Below are 21,855 nucleotides of genomic sequence, written 5' to 3'. Positions count from 1 at the left end.
CCTGTTGCATTGTGATTAAGTCACCATCTTTCTCCTCTATTAGACCACCAACTCCTCAAGTCTTAATCACCTGAGTATTCCCAGCATTATGTACCGTGCCTGTCACGAATTCAGTATCATGACTGTGTAAATGAGAACTGAAATCCAGGAGAGAAGAAACCAAGGTAAAGCGAAATGGATAAAGACAATCTGTTTCAAATGCATCGTTTAGATTTTCAAAGCTTCGTCCAGTGTGGAAGTCATCTCTCTCAAAAACAACATGGCTAAACATTAAATTACCCATGTGGGTTCAAGCAGTGAAATCAAAACTTAACTAATACCAACTTCTTATTCCAAAACATGGTTGTCCAAAGGGTAAAAACCTGAAGGCACTCCGACCCCCCAGCCTGTTTGCCGCAGGCGGCTGACGTTTGGGTACTGGCAGCATCGCTTGTTTTGTGGCAGCGTGCATGTCCGAGGGGCAGAGTGAGGTGGTGGGTATGGAAACTCAGTCACTCCCATGGTTAGAAACATTTGCAAAACTGGGATATAAGCAACCTTTGAATGTGCTGTTCTGTTTGACTAGAATATTCTTCCCTCTCCTCCTTCTCAATTTTGTCTCACTTAGCTTAGGCTTGACTTCGGCTGCTTCACACCAATACCAGTGGTTTGTTGATAGACTTACTGGCTGCTTACAGCAGGCATCCGTAGTAATGTCTGAGAGTCTATGTCATATAACTTACTGACTGCTCTGGATGCCACTCTTGTTTTTTTTGCAACTACTTTAAAACTCAGCTTCAGCATTAGTGCCTCCAAGCACACTCCCTAATTGTGCTATGCCCTTCGGCCATGGTTTCGCAGGACCCTGGGCTTGCTTCTCTTTCCTTGCACTTGGCTCTCCTGTGCTTATCAACTCTTTTTTTTTTTGTAACTACGGATTTATGGGTCTGTTTCTCTGGTTCCCTGGAAGTTCCTTGAGGACTGGGCCAATGCTCTCACCTATGTTTCTAAGTCTGAATCCTCGGGACCCTGCACTGGTGCGGTGTCTCACCTTAGAAAGGCACTCAATGAATGTCTGCTGAAATCATGATGAATTACCCTGTGGCTGAATGGTAATGATGTCACAAATAAGGCTCTACCTTTCATCACTTTGTGGCCTTATAAGTACTCTCAGTAATGACCCACTGGCTAGACATGAACTTGATTTATGTTTCTGCTTTCAAACACAGGGCCCACTTCCAAGGATACTGAAATGGGAACCTAGATGTCCAAAGCCATTGTTTTAGAATTAGCCCCTGGGAGGGGGGCACCAAATCATTAGAGACCTTTATAATCGTGCCTATTCACAGTTAGAGAGACCTGTTTCAGGGTAGAGGGAGGAATGCATCTCCGCACCTCCACTGGCAGCATCAGATGGAGTTTGCCTCCATTAACCTCACATTTTCAATTAGTTTTAATTTTTTGTGTAGAAGACAAGTAAAAAAAAAATCTCTGAATATTCACAGTGGTTGGATTATAAGTGACTTAAATTCTTTTAAGCTAGTGGTTCTCAACCGGTCAGGACCTGTGTAATCATTAAAAAAAATATGGACAAAGCCCTGGCTGGTTGCCTCAGCGGTAGAGCGTCGGCCCAGCATGTGGAAGTCCCAGGTTTGATTCCTGGCCAGGGCACACAGGAGAAGCGCCCATCTGCTTCTCCACCCCTCCCCCTCTCCTTTCTCTCTATCTCTCTCTTCCCTTCCTGCAGCCAAGGCTCCATTGGAGCAAAGTTGGCCTGGGTGCTGAGGATGGCTCCATGGCCTCCGCCTTAGGTGGTAGAACGGCTCCGGTTGCAACGGAGCAATGTTCCAGATGGGCAAGAGCATCGCCCCCTGGTGGTCATGCCGGGTGGCTCCCGGTCAGGCACATGCGGGAGTCTGTCTCTCTGCTGCCCTGCTTCTCACTTCAGAAAAAAAAAAAGGACACATCAAAAAATGCTAAATGTATATTATTCTTCCAATAAAGGTTCTGTTATTTTTTGAAGGACAGGGCCACTGAAACTTAAAAATGTTTTATTCAGTGTTCATGTATTTGTCATATTTCAAAAGCATATATTTTTATTACTTTCATAATGAGAAGACAGTAAAATGAACTTAGTTTTATATTCTTTCCTCAAGAAAAACAAATCCGAAGATGTTAGATAAGTTGATGAAATACTAGGAAAAAGTTGGGAATGGCTGTCCAATAAACCATTCACATCAGTTGACAAACACGCAGTGAGCACCCACTAGTGACCAGGCACTGGTGGTACTGAGAGGAATCACTTTAGGCGGCATTTCTGAAAGTGTACCCCGCCTGCCTATCTGTAGCAAATTTCCTCTGGCGACTCCACTGTGAACCACCTGCTCAGAATCTCTGAGAAAGGGGCCATGGAAATTAGCATTCTTAAATATGCTCTTTAGATTATTTTTATGCACATTCTAGTTTGAGAAACACAGCTTTAATGAGCAACTTTCACTGCAGTGACTGGTTTTAATGAAGGATGCCAGCAAGTATTACAAGATTTTGCTTAGAAAACAGAGGAAACCTGGTTCCTGGCATAATAAAGCAGGGTGCACCTGGGCTGTAAAGCTGTGGTTTCTCAGGGGAGAAGGTGGGGGCACCACATCAGAGTGACCAGATGCAGGGTGTGCCAGCCCTGCAGCCACATCTGTAAGAGCTCAAACAGTGGAACAAAGCTCTGTGAGAAACAGAAAATTCTGGTGCTTTCTTATAGATTTTCTACAAATTAAGAAATATAATGCACATTTCCCCTTTCCTCTTCTTTAGAGAATATGCTTTAGAATCTGGAACAGGTCTCACTGAGCTTTGCCCACACACATAACAGGCACTCTGCATCTAGAACACTCACTCTGTGTCTTCCAGATGGTGGTCAGCAGCGGGGGAACCGAGGTGGCCGCCTGTAGACAAGCTTTCCAGTTGAGTTGCTATGGCGCTTATATTGGTATCTGCTACAACCTGGGGGAAAAGTTAGAACAAGACAACCCATTGTAAGTCAGGGAGCATTCGAGAAACCACAGCATGTCCAATGGCCAGCTCTCAGTCCTTATCTTATCCAGCCTATCTGCAGCGTTTGACACAATGGATTTCTCTCTCTCTCTCTCAAACTATTCTCTCATTTGGCTTCCATGACACTGCCCTAGTAAGGTTTCCCTTCTACCTTTGGCTATGCTTTCGGAGCTTCCAAACCTCTAACTCTCGGAGGCCACAGGGCTCAGTCCTTGAGCTGCTTATCTTTTCCATCTAAACTATCCCCTTAGTTCTCTCATAACATCAATTTAAATACCGTCTATATAATGATAATCCTTGAGTCTGTATCTCCAGCACCACATCGTACTTAACCATATATATAACTCCATATCTATCCAATCACCACCTGGCATTCCTAAAGGGATGTCTGCAGGTCTCTCAAAGCTGCGACGCCCCACACTGAGCCCGCCCCTCCATTTGTTCTCGTAGTCTTCCTCAACTCAGGTCGCCGCAACCTCATTCTTCCAGCTTCAGCAAACACCTTGGTGTCATCCTTGACTACTCTTTCACAACCCACATGCAATCACAAAATTCTATTGGTCTTTCTACAAAATTGCCTTTGCCTGCAGTTTGACAGTAGCCTCCTCACTGGTCTCCCTAGCAGACAGGATGGGATCCTATTAAAATACAGCAGATCATTACTCTGCTTAACACTGTCCAAAGGAAACCCAACTCCTTTGGGTCATACCCTGAAATCCTCACTACCAGGTCACCTGTAGGTGATCTGCCCAGTTGTATCTCTGCCCCCATCTCCTAACATTCTCCTCTGCTTTCCCTCTGTCCAGCAACGCTGGCCTCCTTGCTGGCCCTCTCACATGCCAGGGAGACTCCCTCTCAGCACTTGGGACTGCTGTGCCTTCTGCCTGCAGCGCTCTGCGTTCAGCAGCTGTGTGGGCTGGCTCCCCTTCCTTGAGGTCTTTACTCTAAAGTCCTTCCCTGGCCACCCACACTACAATCTCCACACCCATACCCTGGCCCAACATTTCATATCCTCCTTCCCTGCCTTGCTTCCTTCTTACCACCACTACTATCTAATGTACTATGTGTGTATTTTTATTTATAAATTTGAGAGAGAGAAAGGAAGGGGGGGGGAGAGAGAGAGAGAGAGAGAGAGAGAGAGAGAGAGAAACACTGATTTGTTGGTCCACTTATTTATGCATTCACTGGTTGATACTCGTATGTGCCCTGACTGGGGATCAAACCCCCAACCTTGGCCTATCAGGACAACGCTCTAACCAAGCTACCTGGCCAGAGTCATTGTGTATATTTTACCTTATCTATCACTTCATGTTAGAATGTGTGGGCCAGAAACTTGTCTGTTTTGTTTACTACTCTATCTCCATTATCAAAAATAGTGTTCAGCATATATTAGGTGTTCAATTAATATTTGGTGAATAAAAAACCGAATGTCTCTATGATTTACCTTTTAGATGGTCCCAAAAGTATAGTAGAATAACAATATTTAAACATTAATTTTGTATTTCTATCCAGCAAAACTCATTCCAAAGCATTTAGAAGAAATATGGTATAGCTCTAACAGCCCATACTAGGACACAGAAAGGAGTTCTGGTGTTCAATTTTTCCCACTTAAAGGATGCTGTGTCCAAGTTTCAGCTTCCTCATCTGTCAAACGGGAATCATAAAAGCCAGCACTGTCTCTGTAGCCTGGAGTTATCTTCCACCTCAATGAGTTATCAGAGCTTCTTTCTCAGCAGCACCCGGCTACCCCTGCTTTTGATCAACGGTTCTTCTTCTAGGTTATAATTCTCATTGCACAAGTACAGAGCGAAGGGACTTAGCTTGATAGCAGTGCAAAGGAGCTAGATTTGATTGCAGTTTCAGAATAAACCAACAGAGGGCACAGCTGCCTAAATCTGTAAGTTTACCTGAATCTGTTCATACTTGGAATGAAATCAAGCAACAGGACAGCCCTGACCCAGCCCCAGCTGGATCAGAACACATCAGAGTAGGTGAAGCAGGGGGAGAACACTGCTGAGTGTGAGTTACAGGATCTTCTGGAAATACCATACAAAGACTGACTAACAAACTGGGAAAAGACTTAGAATAAGAGACAAAGAGGAACTGCCAGACTCCCCCTGACTACAAGAGACCCTCCGCTTACCCCTTTCTCCCCTTCCCCACAGCGAGTGTTCTGGGGCTGGCTTGGCAGATGACCTCTGTAATCTCATCTACTGTTAACCTACGCCAGTTCACTAACACCCTCCATCCTAGCTGCCCTCTCCATCACCTGCCCAAATGTCCAGGGCCCACCTCTCCGCTCTGCCCACTTTTCCAACTCGGCTAATCTGCTCACCCCGTGGATCAGTCCTGGGCCCACCTCCCACTTGCACACTACCAGCCAGGGGACAGCACACACATTCCCATAGCTTTTTTATTTTTAATCGATTTTAGAGAGAGAAAGAGAGAGAGAGAGAGAGAGAGATCAATTTCTTGTTCTATTTATTTATGCATTCATTGGTTGATTCCTGTATTTGCCCCAACAGGGGATTGAACCTGCAACATTGGTGTATGGGAATAGTGTTCTAACCAACTGAGCTACCCAGCCAGGGCCACATTCCTATAGCTTTAAATGCCAACAACATGCTGACAATTCCCAGCCTGGTCGTTATATACAATTGCCAACTTAATATCTGCATTTTAATATCTCAAGGGCTTATTAAAATTAACACAACCAAATCCAAACTCTTTTCTTTTTTCTGGCTGCTTCTCAGTATTTCTGTATTTCTGTATTTATTTATTTATTTATTTATTTATTTATTTAGTGGCAGAGACAGAGAGTCAGAGAGAGGAACAGATAGGGACAGACAGACAAGAAGGGAGAGAGATGAGAAACGTCAAATCCCTGTTGTGGCTCCTTAGTTGTTCATTGATTGCTTTCTCATATGTGCCTTGACGGGGGGGGGGGGGGTAGCTACAGCAGACCGAGTGACCTCTTGCTTGAGCCAGTGACCTTGGGCTCAAGCTGGTGAGCCTTGTTCAAACCAGATAAGCCCATGCTCAAGCTGGTGACCTCGGGGTCTCGAACCTGGGTGTTCCGCATCCCAGTCCAACGCTCTATCCACTATGCCACTGCCTGATCAGGCCAAATCCAAATTCTTGATCCAACAATCGAATACCTTCAATTCATTTTCCACGTTTTAGTAGATGTCATGTCCAGCAGACTTATTAGAAATCCATTAGGCATAACACTGAAAATACTTGCTTGCTGGCTGGTGACTGTCCAGCTGGAAAAGAAGTTAGGATGCTAAACATACAGGTGATACTCTCTTGAGTATCAACCTGATGTCTCCCTCTCTCACCTGCCATATGTAATTCATGATGATGTCCTCTGCAGCATACCTCCAAAATACTTCTCAAATCTATTTACTTTTCATCTCTGTGGTCAACATCCGAATTCAATTCATCATCAGCTGCCTTTTAACTGGAATCCCCACTCACTGTCTTCCAATCTCTTTTCTGTACTATCTCTTCAAATATAAAATGGATAATGCCACTCCCCTGCTTAAAGCCTTTCAGTGGTCTCTCTTTGTACTTGGAATAAAACCCACACTCCTTAATTATACACACAGAGGTTCTCCCCTTGCCTGCCTCTCTAATCCCATCTACCTCTTTCCTTCTCACCCCACATCCCACATCCCCCTACATCCCACAGTTCTCTCTGTCTGGAATCCACCCACATCCCCACACTTCTTCCTCCCAAACCAGCCGGCTTGGCATCAGCTTTCAAATCTCTTTCCTCATACAAGCTTTCTTTGGCTACCCATGTTTAAATTAGCTTCTCCTGTTTTCCTCTCCACAGCACTGTCAAAGTATTCCTCACATACTGTGATGTGTATTTGTGTAACATCTTTTCCACCCAATCAAAGAATTCATAAAGGGCTGCTTTTCAACATTAATGTTCCTGGCACATAATTACCTAATGAGTATTTGTGGTGTGAACGAACGAATCTAAAACCTTCCTAAATTTTGGGCAAACAAGTGTGTTAGGTTTGCTCGCTTGCACTTTGCCTGATTAGTGCATGAGCACAGGACAGCACCCTGTGTGTATAGTCCATGTAAGGCTGCAGGTGCTTGCCCTCAGGGCGGCAGACTGTAGATTATGGATTGCTTGCCCCATTTGGAGAGGCCATTTTTGCTACTGTTTGCAGGGGAAGGGGTCCCCCCCACCCCACACCTGTTTGCTTGTCAGCCCTGAGAGAGAGAATTGGTTTTCCCCGCCTGCTTGCTCGTCCACTGTTGTGAGACTCTAATAAACAGAATGGCCCACCATCCTCCGGCTCCACAGTTCCTTTACCGTCTGCCTGAATCCAGTGTGAACCTGCATGGCCACGGCCACCAGCATTACACTACAGAATAGGGATTATGACACTCAATTTTCTGAATTTTCACAGAATATAACTGAGACTGATTGAGGTTACAAGGAGATTGGTTTCAGGTCCTTTTAAGAAGAAGAAAACCCTAATAATTAAGGCAGTCACAAAATGGAATGTCAAATTAGCATCCCCACCAAAGCAAGCCCTCAAATAAAGACTAAAAATCTAGACCTGGATGGGTACTCAGTGGGATAGATGCACCAAGGTTGCAGGTTTGATCCCTGGCCAGGGCACATACATGAATCAACCAATTAAGGATGCAAGAGATAAGTGGAACAACAAATCAATGTTTCTCCCTAAAATAAAATTAAAAAAAGACCCCCAGATCTATCATTTTGGGATGTGGTGAAGGGGATTCCTAGACTTGGTGGTAATTTGGACATGGACTCTCAGCTGACCAGGAAACAGATCATCCGTTATGGGGTTGAGGAAGAAAGTCAGGAAAACACGGTTTAATTCTAAGGTTCCTGCAAAAGCCGGGATCTGATGGCAATCTGCCACGCCTTTATGCATTTATTCAATACGTAACAGCGCCACTCCTAATCTGGGCACTTACTTCATGCTCAGCCCTCTCCTGAGTCCCAACGGAGCAGAGAGGTTAAGTCACTTTCCCACATCAGTTAAGGAGTGAAGGCTGAAATCATATCCATGCCATTTCACTCTAGAATTTTGGGCTCTTAATCATATGTAGTATGAGCCCAAACTGCCTGGTATGAGGGCACAAAGTTTACAGTCTAGAGATGGAGGAAGAGGGGCAGAAAGGTAGTCTAATATCAGATGCAAACAGAGCAGAAGATCATCCTGGCACGTTTGGCAACAGGCAGGAAAACATCCCACTCCCCCGTATGAAGAGAGGGTTTGGCTGTGGGACATACCCACCCCAAAAAAGTTCTAGGAGGAAAGTTTTTCAACTTTCAGAAAGAGAATATATAAGGTCTACTGGAAAGTTCTGTCCGTTTTTGGAATAAAACAAAATACAAATTTTTCTTACCATCAATAAACTTTATTTAATATAATTGCCATTATTATTAATGATTTCTTGCCAGCGTGAGGGCAATTTGTATATCCCAATTTTTAAAAAAAATTTTATTTATTTTATTTATTCATTTTTAGAGAAGAGAGAGAGAGAGGGAGAGAGAGAGACAGAGAGGGAGAGAGGAGAGAGAGAGACAGAGAGAGAGAAGAGGAGGAGCTGGAAGCATCAACTCCCATTTGTGCCTTGACCAGGCAAGCCCAGGGTTTCGAACCGGCGACCTCAGCATTTCCAGGTCGACGCTTTATCCACTGTGCCACCACAGGTCAGGCCTATATCCCATTTTTTTTTTTTTTTTTGTATTTTTCTGAAGCTGGAAACGAGGAGAGACAGTCAGACAGAATCCCGCATGCGCCTGACCGGGATTCACCCAGCACGCCCACCAGGGGCGACGCTCTGCCCACCAGGGGGCGATGCTCTGCCCCTCCGGGGCGTCACTCTGCCGCGACCAGAGCCACTCTAGTGCCTGGGGCAGAGGCCAAGGAGCCATCCCCAGCGCCCGGGCCATCTTTGCTCCAATGGAGCCTTGGCTGCGGGAGGGGAAGAGAGAGACAGAGAGGAAGGAGGAGGAGGGGGTGGAGAAGCAAATGGGCGCTTCTCCTATGTGCCCTGGCCGGGAATCGAACCCGAGCCCCCCGCACGCCAGGCCGACGCTCTACCGCTGAGCCAACCGGCCAGGGCCTATATCCCATTTTTGAAAAATGTTTTATCTTTTGATGTGAAAAATTGAACCAGTGCTTGTTTGATATCTTCTTCATTTTTGAATTTTATGCCCTTCAAAAAATTTTGTAAGGACAAAAACTAGTGATAGTTGGAGGGTGCTAAGTCTGGGGAATATGGTGGATGCGACAGACATGCTTCTGTAGCATTTCTTCCTTGTTGAAATTCGTAAAAATTACAGTGGCGTAAATGAACTTTATCAGTAGCCATGGGTACACTATATCGCTTCACACATAAGACTAAGGTGAATCAACTTTGTTTTAGTTAATTTGCTACATCAGTACATATACATTAAGTGATAAAAATAGAGAGGCACACATGCGCCAAATAAACATGTGCTTACGTGTCGAAACTTGTGATAGAAACGGACAGAACTTTCCGGTAGACCTTATACTTTGAAGATTCCATGAAATCAGACACATAAATTGTAAAACCAAAGTCATAGTTCTATTTGGATTAAAAAAAACAAACCTTTAAAATATCTAGCTAGAAAATATAAAAACACTTCTTCATCATCTTGCAGAAAAAGTCACATCCCTCCACAACATGAAGGCCTTTAGCTCACCCCAGAACCCTGAAATAAAACAGGCCTCCCAGTCACTGATAATATTAAATCTTAGAGATCCACCTAGGATCTTAGGAGCCACCCAGGTCCATGCCTATATTGTAGGAGTGGAACCCAAGGGGCTGAGGGCCCAAAAAGGCTGTTCACTGACAGCGAGGTCTTTCACAGGAGATAACAGAAAAGCACAGACCGCCTCCAGCTGACTTTACAGCCCCACGGTGTTTGTATCAGCCCCCTGAGAGAGGGGGTAATCTGGTCTCAGAAGGGCATGTATGTTTAGCTGACTACAAGTTCAAGGAGATGTGGTCTACGACTCTTTGCTTAGTTCTGCATCTGGAATGCTTGCTCTTGCCCCATCAACATCTGGGATTGAACAACATGGAGGTAAAGGCTAGGAGAGGTCTATTTGTGTGTTTTGAAGTACGGGAAGGCAAACAGGTTAATGAAAAGTTTACTTATTTTTTGAAAAAAAAGGGGGAAGGGGACATCTTGGATTTCTGGGTACAAACTTTTGTGGTAGGTTCTGAGAATAAAGATGGGAACACAGGAAACACTGTTGCCTGCCCTCCAACAAACAAGCTTGCAGTCGATGTCATCTAGTGTTGGGAGGCAGATGTGAACTCTGGCTGTTCAAAGTGGAGAGGGGGAAGGACGGGGTTCCTGGGTAGGGCAGGGGGGCTTTGAGGCCCTTAGATGATAGGTATTGGGTCTGTGCAACGTGAATATCTGGTTCAAGAGCTGTGGTGTCTGGAGTCCTTGGACATGGCTAAAGTCAGCTCCAACTCTTAAGATCAGCAGCCTTTGGTCCAGCTTTCTACAGATCAGAAACTCACTTTCCTCTCATCTCTCATCCCTCATCCCTGGGGACCTGGAGATGTGGCCAATATCCTCCTTGCTTCCCACCTACCCTGCAAAACCATTAACCGAGTTCCAAACCTTTTGGCCTTTTAAGTTTATGTTCCTCCTGTTGTTGCACATAGCGCTACTACAGACACCTTGGAAGTGGTTCGTTCAGGTAGATCACTAGATATGGACCTGCTGGGAGATGGGTGTGCATATTGAACTGAACAGATCTTCCTAAGCTGCCAAGTGGCTGTATCAGTTGAAACTTTCACCCAGCATTTCATGAAAGTGCTTTGTTTCCTGACATCCTCTCTAAATTCGCTGTGGTCAAATATTTAATAAGTGCCTGACTAAGGAGAGGGAGGTCTTGCACCTGAAGGAAGAGGAGGAAATCCCTGAGGAGAGGGTATCTTGTGAAATGAAAGAAGAAAAGAGGAAATCACTCCACTTGAGGAGAGGGAGACTCGTGGAATGAAAGATGGGGAAGAAGCCTTCTCCTCTGAGCCCAAGGAGCATGCAGAGACCTTTGAATTAATGGAAGAGGAAGAACCAGTAAGCATGTTTCCCCTTCCCAGTGTAATTCCTCCTCACTCTACGTTTCCCCCGCCAAGAGGGGTTTTCCTTTAATATTCATGTCCATCCTAAATTTTGTCTCCTCCTCAAACTGCTTTATTGCAGGAAGGTAGTTATTCTGATATTGTCTCGTGCCTTGGCTCCTTGTGACATTTGATAATTTAGGCTATAAGCAAAAGTCAATTCAATCAGAATTGGATGTTTTATTATAAAAGCGTATATTTAATAAAACTTCTAATTGAGTAATAAAGCATAGGCCTTTACTGCATAAACCCTAGGATGAGTACCTTTCCTTAAAAACACATTTGGGAAGGTGAAGGGATTAAGCAGAGAAAGAACCAGTTCATAGACACAGATAACAATGTGGTGACTATGGGGGGGGGGGGCTGTGGAGGGAGAAGAGGGTGAAGCGGGATAAATAGTGATGGAAGGAGACTTGGCTGTGAACGTGTGGTGCCGTGTACAGATGATATGTTATGGAACGGTCCACCAAAACCTATTTGATTTTATTATCCAAGGCCACCCCAATAAATTCAGTTAAAAAACAGGTTTGGGGGACTATGTTTTTGTTTTTGTTTTTTTTTTGTATTTTTCTGAAGCTGGAAACGGGGAGAGACAGTCAGACAGACTCCCGCATGCGCCCGACCGGGATCCACCCGGCACGCCCACTAGGGGCGATGCTCTGCCCACCAGGGGGTGGTGCTCTGCCCCTCTGGGGCGTTGCTCTGCTGCGACCAGAGCCATTCTAGCGCCTGGGGCAGAGGCCAAGGAGCCATCCCCAGCGCCCGGGCCATCTTTGCTCCAATGGAGCCTTGGCTGCGGGAGGGGAAGAGAGAGACAGAGAGGAAGGAGGGGGGGGGAGTGGAGAAGCAGATGGGCGCTTCTCCTATGTGCCCTGGCCAGGAATCGAACCCGGGTCCCCTGCACGCCAGGCCGACGCTCTACCGCTGAGCCAACTGGCCAGGGCCTAGGGGGACTATGTTTTGAAGAACTAAGTGTCACTCCAATACATCAAGGTTGTAGGTTTGATTCCCAGTGAGGGTACATACAAGAATCAACCAATGAATGCAAAGTATTTTCCAGGTAACTACAGCATTACAATACTTAAGCTCCTTGCTTAGAACTTTCCAGGCCTGCTGATCATGCAAAAAAAATATGATTAGCCCTTAGATTTGTTAGGACTCATGTCTCGCCGTACAAAATACAAACTCAGCACTCACACGCAGCCTGGATCCAGAGTGCAGATAAGCTGAAGAAAGACAGGGAGGCCCTCAAGTTAAGGTGATTCTTGAAGGAGTTGGCATCTTAAGTTGGGGGCACATTACAGAAGAACAATCAGAAAAGGCTTGTCTGGTTCCAGGCCTAGCACTTGGTTTAACCTAATGAACTAGAAAGCACACCTGCTTAAAGTTTTTACTTAGAATCTGTCACACTGATTCTAGTGACATCAAAATCTATTGATTTTAATGTGTCAGTTTTAGAAATATACTGGTCTGAAGTGTCAACATTTTTAAATTTTTTGATTTTTATTTATTTATTTTAGAGAGAAAGAAGGGGAGAGAGAGAGAAAGAAATATCAATCTATTTCTGCATGTGCCCTGACCGGGGGTCAAACCAGAAACCTTTGCATATTGGGACAATGCTCTAACCAACCCCCTATAGCCAAGACTCAAGATGTCTGAAGTCAAATAAGGGACAAATCGCCATCTAGTGACATGCACCTCAAGTGTCACTTGAAAACCACTCCAACAAGGAATTTTAGGTCCTCTGACTTCAAGCCTATGTTATTATAATGCAAGTAGTAAAATACCACTTAATTTATGCTTGCCATTTGCAATCCCCTGTTTTCATTAAATATTACATCTCATTTAATCCTCACAGCAATCGTGGAAGAAAGGAGCTATGATCCCTGTTTACAGGAAACTAAAGAGTTAAGTGACAGGCTTCAAAGTGCACAGCTTCCTGACACTAACACCTGCCTGTCCTACAGAGCCTCCACTAGGTCTTCAGTTCAACTTTTAAACCTTTAGCACTTTGTTTTCTTCCTGGAGTTTATCACCCCTGTCCTGGCATCACTTAGCTTTTTATCCATCATGACCCCCACAAATCTTACTCCTGGCTAGAATATTAGAATCACCTGGGAAACAAAAAGATCCCGATGTCCATGCCTCATCCCAGACCAATTTCATCGCTGGGGCTGAGACCCAGGAACCAGTGATGAAATTAGTGATTTTACCGTGTCACCAAAGTTAAGAACTGCTCACAGCCTGACTAAGCAGTGGTGCAGAGGAATAGAGCATCGACCTGGGATGCTGACGACCCAGGTTCGAAATCCTGAGGTCGCTGGCTTGAGTGTGGGATCATAGACATGACCCTATGGTTGCTGGCTTGAGCCCAAAGGTCACAGGCTTGAAGCCCAAGGTCGCTGGCTTGAGCAAGGGGTCACTGGCTCACCTGGAGCCCCCTGGTCAAGGCATGCATGAGAAAGCAATCAGTGAACAATTAAGGTGCCACAAATATGAGTTGATGCTTCTCATTTCTCTCTCTTCGTGTCTATCTGTCCCCCTCTCTCTCTGTCTCTTGCTAAAAAAAAGAACAACAACAAAAAAGAACTACTCACAAACCATTCCCTTAATGATAAATACATGTGCTTTTAGATGCTTGTCTTTTAAATTACCAACCCAGTCCTTCCTTCTCCTCTATTGGAATTTTTCTGAACCCAACTGGTAACTGCTGATTTGTCCTCTATAAGTCCATGCCCTCCAACTAGATCAGCATGGCTCAGAAACCTCCTCAGTGCAGCCAGCATGTTCTAGGCATCTGCTTTATGCTAGGCCTTGTGCTGAAGGCACAGACAGTCTCCACTTTGGACAAATTCATGGTCTTCAGGGGAACTGACACCCAGATGCTCCATGTTCTTGGTTAAAGAATTCCTAAACAAATGATTTCACAAGATTTAAAAAGAGGTTAAAAAAAAAATAGAGAGAGAAATGAGGGCACTGTGTGATGGGTATTCCAGGCATAGAAAAAAAATTGTGCAAATCTTTACTCATCCCTGAATAATGCACTACTCCAGTGGGTCTCGGGCTGCTCTCTAAACAAGTGGCATCAGCAATACCTGGGAGCTTATTATAAATGCAATTATTTATTTATTTATGAGAGAGACAGAGAGGGAAGGATAGGGACAGACAGGAAGGGAGAGAGATGAGAAGCAAAAATTCTTCATTGCAGCACCTTAGTTGTATTTGGTTACTTTCTCATATGTGCTTTTATGGGGGGGGGGGGCTACAGCAGAGCGAGTGACCCCTTGCTCAAGTCAGTGACCCTGGCCTTCAAGCCAGCAACCTTTGGGCTCAAACCAGAGACTACAGGGTCATGTCTATGATCCCATGCTCAAGCCAGTGACCCCGCACTCAAGCTGGTGAGCCTGTGCTCAAGCAAGATGAGCCTGCGCTCAAGCCAACAACCTCGGGGTTTTGAACCTTGGTCCTCAGCATTCCAAGCTGATGCTCTATCCACTTTGCCCCCACCTGGTCAGGCTAAATGTAAATTTTTTATTCCACCCCATTCCTATGGAATCAAAACTTCTAGTGGTGGGACCTTGCAATCACGTTTAACAAGCCATCAAGGTGATTCCAGAGCACTAACACTTGAAAAGCATTTTTCTCAAATAACAAAATCTTTGCTTTACTCACTCTTAGAAAATGACCATCCTAAAAAAAAGCCATCAGATTCGAACTCCTCTGCAAAATTTCTTTTTCACTGGTAACATCATGTCTATCTTTTCTTCTATGTCCTTTGCTCCCAACTATTTTAGAAAGTGAGAGGAGCCTGACCTGTGGTGGCGCAGTGGATAAAGCATCAACCTGGAAATGCTGAGGTTGCCGGTTCGAAACCCTGGGCTTGCCTGGTCAAGGCACATATGGGAGTTGATGCTTCCAGCTCCTCTCCCCTGTCTCTCTCTCCTCTCTCTGTCTCTCTCTCTCCTCTCTAAAATGAATAAATAAAATAAAAAATTAAAAGGAAAAAAAATGCTTCCTTTTAAAAAAAAAAAAAAGAAAGTGAGAGGAAGGGAAGAAGGGTGGGAAGAGAGAGATAAGAGAGAGAGAGAGAGAGAAAGAGAGAGAGAAAGGGGAAACATCAATTTGTTGTTCTACTTATTTATGCATTCATTGGTTGATTCTTGTATGTGCCCTGACTGAGGATCAAACTCACAACCTTGGGGTATGGGGACAACGCTCCAATCACCTGAGCTACCTGGCCAACGCTTTGCTACCAACTCTAAAAGAACTCAAAAGCCCTGCCTGGATAAGAGCATCGTAACGATCCCAAGGTTGCGGGTTTGATCCCTGGTGAGGGCACATACAGGAATCAACCAAAAAATGCATGAATGGCTGGAACAACAAATCAGTGTTTCTCTGCCTCCCTCTTCCTTTCTAAAATTAAAAAAAAAAAAAAAAAGAACTCAAGTAAAGATTGCCAGTGACTCATCTGCCAGTTATACTGACTTTTCTGCAGTTTTATTTACTCCTGCCTCATTGGTAAATGTGCTATTTTTGAAATTCTTTTTTCCCTTAGTGTCCAGGAACATATTTTTGTCTCCTGGTTCTATTCTGTTTCTCCAGGTTATTTCTTTTTGTGAGCACATGATAAAATATTTAATAGTACAGTACATGATAAAAAATTCAACACTCTCATTTCCTAGAGATACACTGAATTTTTCTTTTATTTATTTAATTTTAAAGATTTTATTTATTCACTTTAGAGAGAAAAGAGCAAGAAAGAGACAGAGAAGTGAGAGAGAAGGGGGGAGGAGCGGGAAGAATCAACTCCCATATGTGCCTTGACCGGGCAAGCCCAGGGTTTTGAACCGGCGACTTCAGCGTTCCAGGTCGATGCTTTATCCACTGTGCCACCACAGGCCAGGCTGCTGAACTTTTCTCTTTTAAATCCTAGAGGTCTAGCTAAGTAATATGCTGATAAGTCAATTTTGAAATTTATCATCTTTTAAAAAAATTATTGATTGATTGATTTTAGAGAGACAGAGAGAAGAAGGGAGAGAGAGAAGCACTCATTTGTTGTTTCACATAGTTGTGTGTTCATTGGCCGCTTCCCATGTGTGCCCTGATTGTGAATCAAATCTACATACAGCCTTAGTGTTTTGGACTTCACTCTAACCATTTGAGCTAACCGGCCAGGGCCGAAATTTATCATCATGATGTTGACTGACTCCCTCTTCCAAGAGATGGAAATTTAGCTTGCCAAACTTCCACTTAACTTTTATATCTTAAAGTTCTACTTGTTTTCTTTGTTTCTTTAAATATATCTCTATAGTTCCAACAATTTCTAGCAATGTCTCTGTTTTTATTTGAATTTTTAAAATCAAATTTATTCATGTATAATTAAAAAAATAAAAGTGAGTTTTGGCTGGGTAACTCAGTTGGTTAGAGTGTCACCCCAGTATATCAAGGCTGCAGGTTCAATCCCCAGCCAGGGCACATACAAGAATCAACCAATGAATGCATAAATAAGTGAAACAGTGTTTCTCTCTTTCTCAAACCAATAAATAAATAAAATTAAAAATGATTACATAGTATTTAATGAACAGTCCCCTTCTTCCCTCCTCCCTAATTACTTAGCCCATATTTGCTTCTATATTTCTACAAAAAAATGCTTTTACTTCTATTTCTTGTTTGGTTTTAAATATGATCTCATCATATCCGATTAATAAAAGATAAAGATTAACCTCACTTATATTTTCCTTTCCTACAACACACCCCAGACCCCATGTTACTAATACTTCATGAGTTATGATACTTGGTTATATTGGTTTTATTATGACTTGGAATGTTTATATAAATGTTATTTATACTGCGCCAACTACTAAACTATGATTACATTTCCTTTTTTTTTTTTTTTGGTATGTTTATTTTCCCCAAGGTTAATAATTATCTCATTTTGTTTACTTTTTAATATACTTATAACTAATTTAGCCCCAAATGTCCTAACTGATCCCAAATTTCCAATTCTGTTAAATATGAGATAGTCTGTCTGTTCCTCCTTTTCCTCTTTAACTCAGAAGCATCTCTCTTGGAACCCTCTTCTCTTCCTGCTCCAAGTTGGATAAGCTGTTCTCTAGGCCTGCTACACAGCTGTCTTGGCCTTCAATGTTCTCTAGTATTAAATCCATTGGTTTTCCTCTGTCACATGGTGCTCTTTTTTTTTGGAGTATATCCTAAATTAATTTCTCAGAAATACACTGCTAAAAAATAAAAGCCAGGTACCATTTGAATCTCTTGTTCTTTTGTAAGTAGCTAATTACTTTTCTCCTTGAAACTTTCAGAATGTTGAATTGATTTCATTTCTTTGTTCTTTTCCTGTTTTTCTTTTTGTAACTCCTATTTGTTGGATATTGGATCTCCTGTATAAATCTGGTGTTTTATTATTTTTCCTCTTTCATTGAAAAAACATTTTTTTTAGATTTTATTTATTGATTTTTGGAGAGGGGGGAGAACAAGAAAGAAAGAGAGAAAGAGAGGGAGAGAGGGGAGAAGCAGGTAACATCTACTTGTAGTAGTTGCTTCCTGTATGCGCCTTGACCGGGCAAACCCAGGGATTTGAAATGGCAGCCTCAGCGTTCCAGGTCCACACTTTATCCACTGTGCTACCACAGGTCAAGCTTTTCTTTCATTTTTAATTTAGGGCTCATAAGAGAATTCACTGTTTTCCAAATATCATTTTAATAAGTAGGAGAAATCTCTCTGTTCTAACCAGCAGTCAGGCCCTTTTACAGCAGGTTTTCGGTTTGTTCTGTGCTCTGGAAGATGCCTTCAAAGGGCCTCCCAAACTACTAGTAGCTAGACCCTTAATTAATGCCCCTGGTTTAAGACTCTCTTCTGCTCTTCCTACTTGCTGCTAACTCCAGGTCTTTGTTCTCTTTCCATTCACTGAACCAATATCTATGAAGTATAACGTGGCAGGCAGTGAGGATGTCAACATGAAAAAGCTGCAGATGGCTTAATTTATCCCCTCTGTTTCCCACACTGAAGTCCCCCCAATCATCAGCAGCACATGTCCTGTGCCTGCTAGACACCTCTACCTGGATTTCCCAAATAACAGTGTTCTCTTCTCTCCCAACATGCTCCTCCTAAATTCCCTAGACTAATCAATGCTACCTCAATCCACTCATTCTTCTATGCTCTAAATGTTTGCATAATCTCTTCTTGGACCCAGAACAAGCCTCATACGTTCCTTCAGTGATAAAAATCCATTATATGCTCTTTATATCTTCTATAATCTCAAAAAAAGTTAAAAATAAATATATTTTTTTAGCAGAGAGTATGAGTTACCTGCTTTTATCCAAAAAAGATTTGATAGTACTTCCATAGACAAAAGAACTGAACTGATAAACTATCAAACTACAGAAGCAAATATAATTGGAAACATTTAAAATGACCCCTTATAGTCAAATCGATCTCCACTGACCAATCTGTAACTGGGAATAAGAAACCATCAGACTTTAAGAGCAGAAACATCTACCTCCTTATTGCACCTAGAGATGGCAATTTACACTGTGGGGAGGAGCTTCCAGAGTGCTGGGTGTCTCTTCCACTCTTCTCCCCTTCTCCACCCTGCAGTCCGCTGACCCAGACCTTAATTCTCTCTGTGCGATCTGTAGTTGCTGACTGTTTCGCAAGACACACTGACAATAAGTCTTTTTCACATTGCAAGACACAATTATCTGACCTGCCCTACTATTCTATCAATGGGCCGGCTCACCTGCTAATAAAAATAATTACCCAGTGACAAGTCAGCTGTGATCATTGGATTGCTGGTACTACTTCTTGAACATTATTTTGTTTTGCATGTTTTAGATTTTATTTATTGATTTTTAGAGAAAGGAGAGAGAGAGAAAGAGGGAGAAAGAGGGATAGAAGCTGAAAGCATCAATTCATAGTAGCTGCTTCCTATGTGTGCCTTAACCAAGCAAACCCAGGGATTCAAACTGGCGAACTCAGCATTCCAGATAGATGCTTTATCCACTGTGCCACCTCAAGCTCCTTGCACATTGTTTTAATTAAAGCAGGTAGACTATGCAACTGAAGAGTATCTGATACAGGACACGAGAGTTTCCTGGGCTTTGTGTCGAAAGCCTTTGGCTGGACATATGCTCCATACTATAGCTGTGTATGTTACAACTGTCCAAATCCCAAAGGATTCCTTTAAGCTTTTAATAACACATGCTAAGAAAAAAAAATAACACCAACTAATGTGATTAATGCAAGAGAACATTTTAAAACCAAGTGTCATTTTCTTCTTAAAATACAGAAATAGGAAAAATAAAGAACTCCTTCAAAAGTATGTTCATAGTGGCAATTTGGCTGAAGTGTTAATTCTGCATGGGAGAGCACAAGCTCATTTTCATTTAAGATACTTTTTATAGTTGATGTGAAATGTTTACATCATGCAAATTCCCATTTCTTTGTAAAGAAGGTGGAGCTGAACCAATTATATCAGTGTGTGAAGATAACTATGATACCAGATCTTGCTAAGGGAAACACTTTCTGTGTGTGTTGACACAGTTACCACCTGAAATAATTTCCTCTTAAATCTGTACAGCTAAGGAGCCACAGCTCTGAGGTGGAAGAATCGCACTCTTGGGGCCTTTAGGAGTCAGCCTAACTCGAAGGGAAAGCAAGCACAGCAAACAAAAGGAGGATTTGGAGGCTCTGACAATAGCAGAGGGAGGAATGTGAGGTAACCAGGCAAGCTCCCACTGAAAGGCGGACACGGACAAGAGGAAGCAGACTCTCCAACAGTCCATGTCGTGTGTTGGTCTGGCAGGACACATGCTCCATACTCATAGCTGTGTATGTTACAACTGTCCAAATGTTTTGGTTTGTGCTCAACAGAAACTTGGGACCCAAATCATTGAATAAATAGGTTGCAGATCACATGAACTCCTTTGAAACTACTGGTGGCATTTTTATGATTCCCTTCATACAAGCTGAAAGCCATATACTTTTATGCCTGTTCTGGCACTTCGGACTAAGACCATCAAGAAGTGAGAGTTAAGCACCACAAATTGGTTCTCCCAAAAGTAATGGTTTTTCAATTCGAGCTTATTATTTGAGGGCTGGCTAGCCCTCTCTTTAAGGCACAAAATGTTGGGTTTTATTCTTTTTATCTCCAAACCATTTAATACTACTTCTGCAGAAGTATGGTGATTATAAACATACATTTTGGGGAAACTACTTAACGAAACTCACTGCCAGAGTGCTGCCTCTCGCTCACCGCAGGCTACCAACCTCAGACACATGTGAAGTGCTGACAGTGTAAGAGGTAATTAACAGCACACCCTGTTTTTACTTCCTAGTATTGTCCCTGTGCCTCTGGACAATACTCTTGGGGACCACAGCTGATAAACAATGGTCTGCCTTACTTGATGACTACTATGCAGTCAGAATTCAACAATGTTGGAAATCACTTATGGTACAGAAAAAAGAGCATTGTATTTCTCCCTCCTTTTAATGCGAGTGGAAGAAAACAGCACTTGGGCAGTCCAGTAACAGGTTTTGGGCAGAAGAAAAGAAATCATTTTCTATTCCTTGCAAACTCTGATTTACAAAAGAATGCTGGAAGCTAAAAGCCTTGTTGATTTATCATGTGAAGCAAAGAGTAATTTTTCTCCCCTTGTTATGCTTTCATATAATCATGCCCACTGCCTATATGGGTGGCATTAAAGAATTTCTGAATAAAAATAATAATTTCTTGCTTTCAACTTTCATAATTCACATCATCCAGCACTCTGCTGGGCAGTGACGCTGACTGCCAGTGACGCTCAATCTTTTTTTTTGCATGCCACTTATCTGCCTGGCGCAGCTGCGCGCTCCATTGACGGCAGTACCTGCAGGATAATACGCCCGTAGGCGTTCTTCAGCAGATTAACCACTTCGGCATGAGACAGCCCATCCAAAGGTTGCCCATTAATGCTGACAATCCGATCTCCAACCTGGAAGTACAAAAGTGGTAGAAAATCACTATCATTAGGAAAAATTAAATTTGAGAAGAATGCTTAAAATTCTTTGGAAATCATATTCCCCCATTTGTGGCTATTGTGAAGGCTCTGTGTTTTTACAGTGTGCGCATGTTCCAGAAGCACGAGGAATTTTTATGGCTCTTCCCAAACACAGACCAATCAGAGAAACAAGAAGGGGGTCAGATTTGCTTATTAAAAGGCCCGGCAGGCCACTTTTATATTTTGGTAATGGTAGCATTTCATGCATCCATTTGCCAGTAATAACGGGGTGTACAAATTAACTGTTCAATAAAGTTCAAATATTTTCTGCTTTATTTTTCTGCCTAAGTTAAAATTAAAGGGCAATGGGGAAAAATTGTAAGCATGTTCATTCTTTTGGGTGAAGGAAGATACTAAGGTCAAATCACTCTCAGGTAAAAATCAACTGGGGGTGGAATTAGGTGCTAAAAAATGGTCTGGGAGGTGAAAATGAGCTGCAATTCCTTCTTTCCTTGAGAAGCTTTGATACAAACAGTAATATTTTTATATGCCCAGGGACCTAATGAATTTCAGGTACAGTATAAACTTTCTCCAATGTGTTTTGCCCTCAGCGTGGGTCTCTGATGGCTGCTGGAATTCCAACTGGGAACCACGTGCCCAT

General features: G+C 43.0%; 1 protein-coding gene across 8 annotated transcripts in view; it reads right to left on the bottom strand.

Annotated features, from left to right (window-relative positions):
- Positions 1 to 21,855, bottom strand: part of PATJ (PATJ crumbs cell polarity complex component) — a 411,472-nt gene that overhangs the window by 8,310 nt on the left and 381,307 nt on the right. For all 8 annotated transcript variants that reach the window (XM_066376436.1, XM_066376440.1, XM_066376442.1 and 5 more), the window contains 2 exons: positions 21,084 to 21,188; positions 2,870 to 2,976 (listed from right to left, as the gene is read on the bottom strand). In XM_066376436.1, the coding sequence (XP_066232533.1) occupies positions 2,870 to 2,976; positions 21,084 to 21,188 (212 nt within the window). The remainder of the gene's footprint in view (positions 1 to 2,869; positions 2,977 to 21,083; positions 21,189 to 21,855) is intronic.

The sequence above is a fragment of the Saccopteryx leptura genome, chromosome 3 (assembly GCF_036850995.1).
Source record: "Saccopteryx leptura isolate mSacLep1 chromosome 3, mSacLep1_pri_phased_curated, whole genome shotgun sequence".
NCBI classification, from domain to species: domain Eukaryota; kingdom Metazoa; phylum Chordata; class Mammalia; order Chiroptera; family Emballonuridae; genus Saccopteryx; species Saccopteryx leptura.
This window is presented reverse-complemented; position numbering and strand designations above follow the sequence as displayed.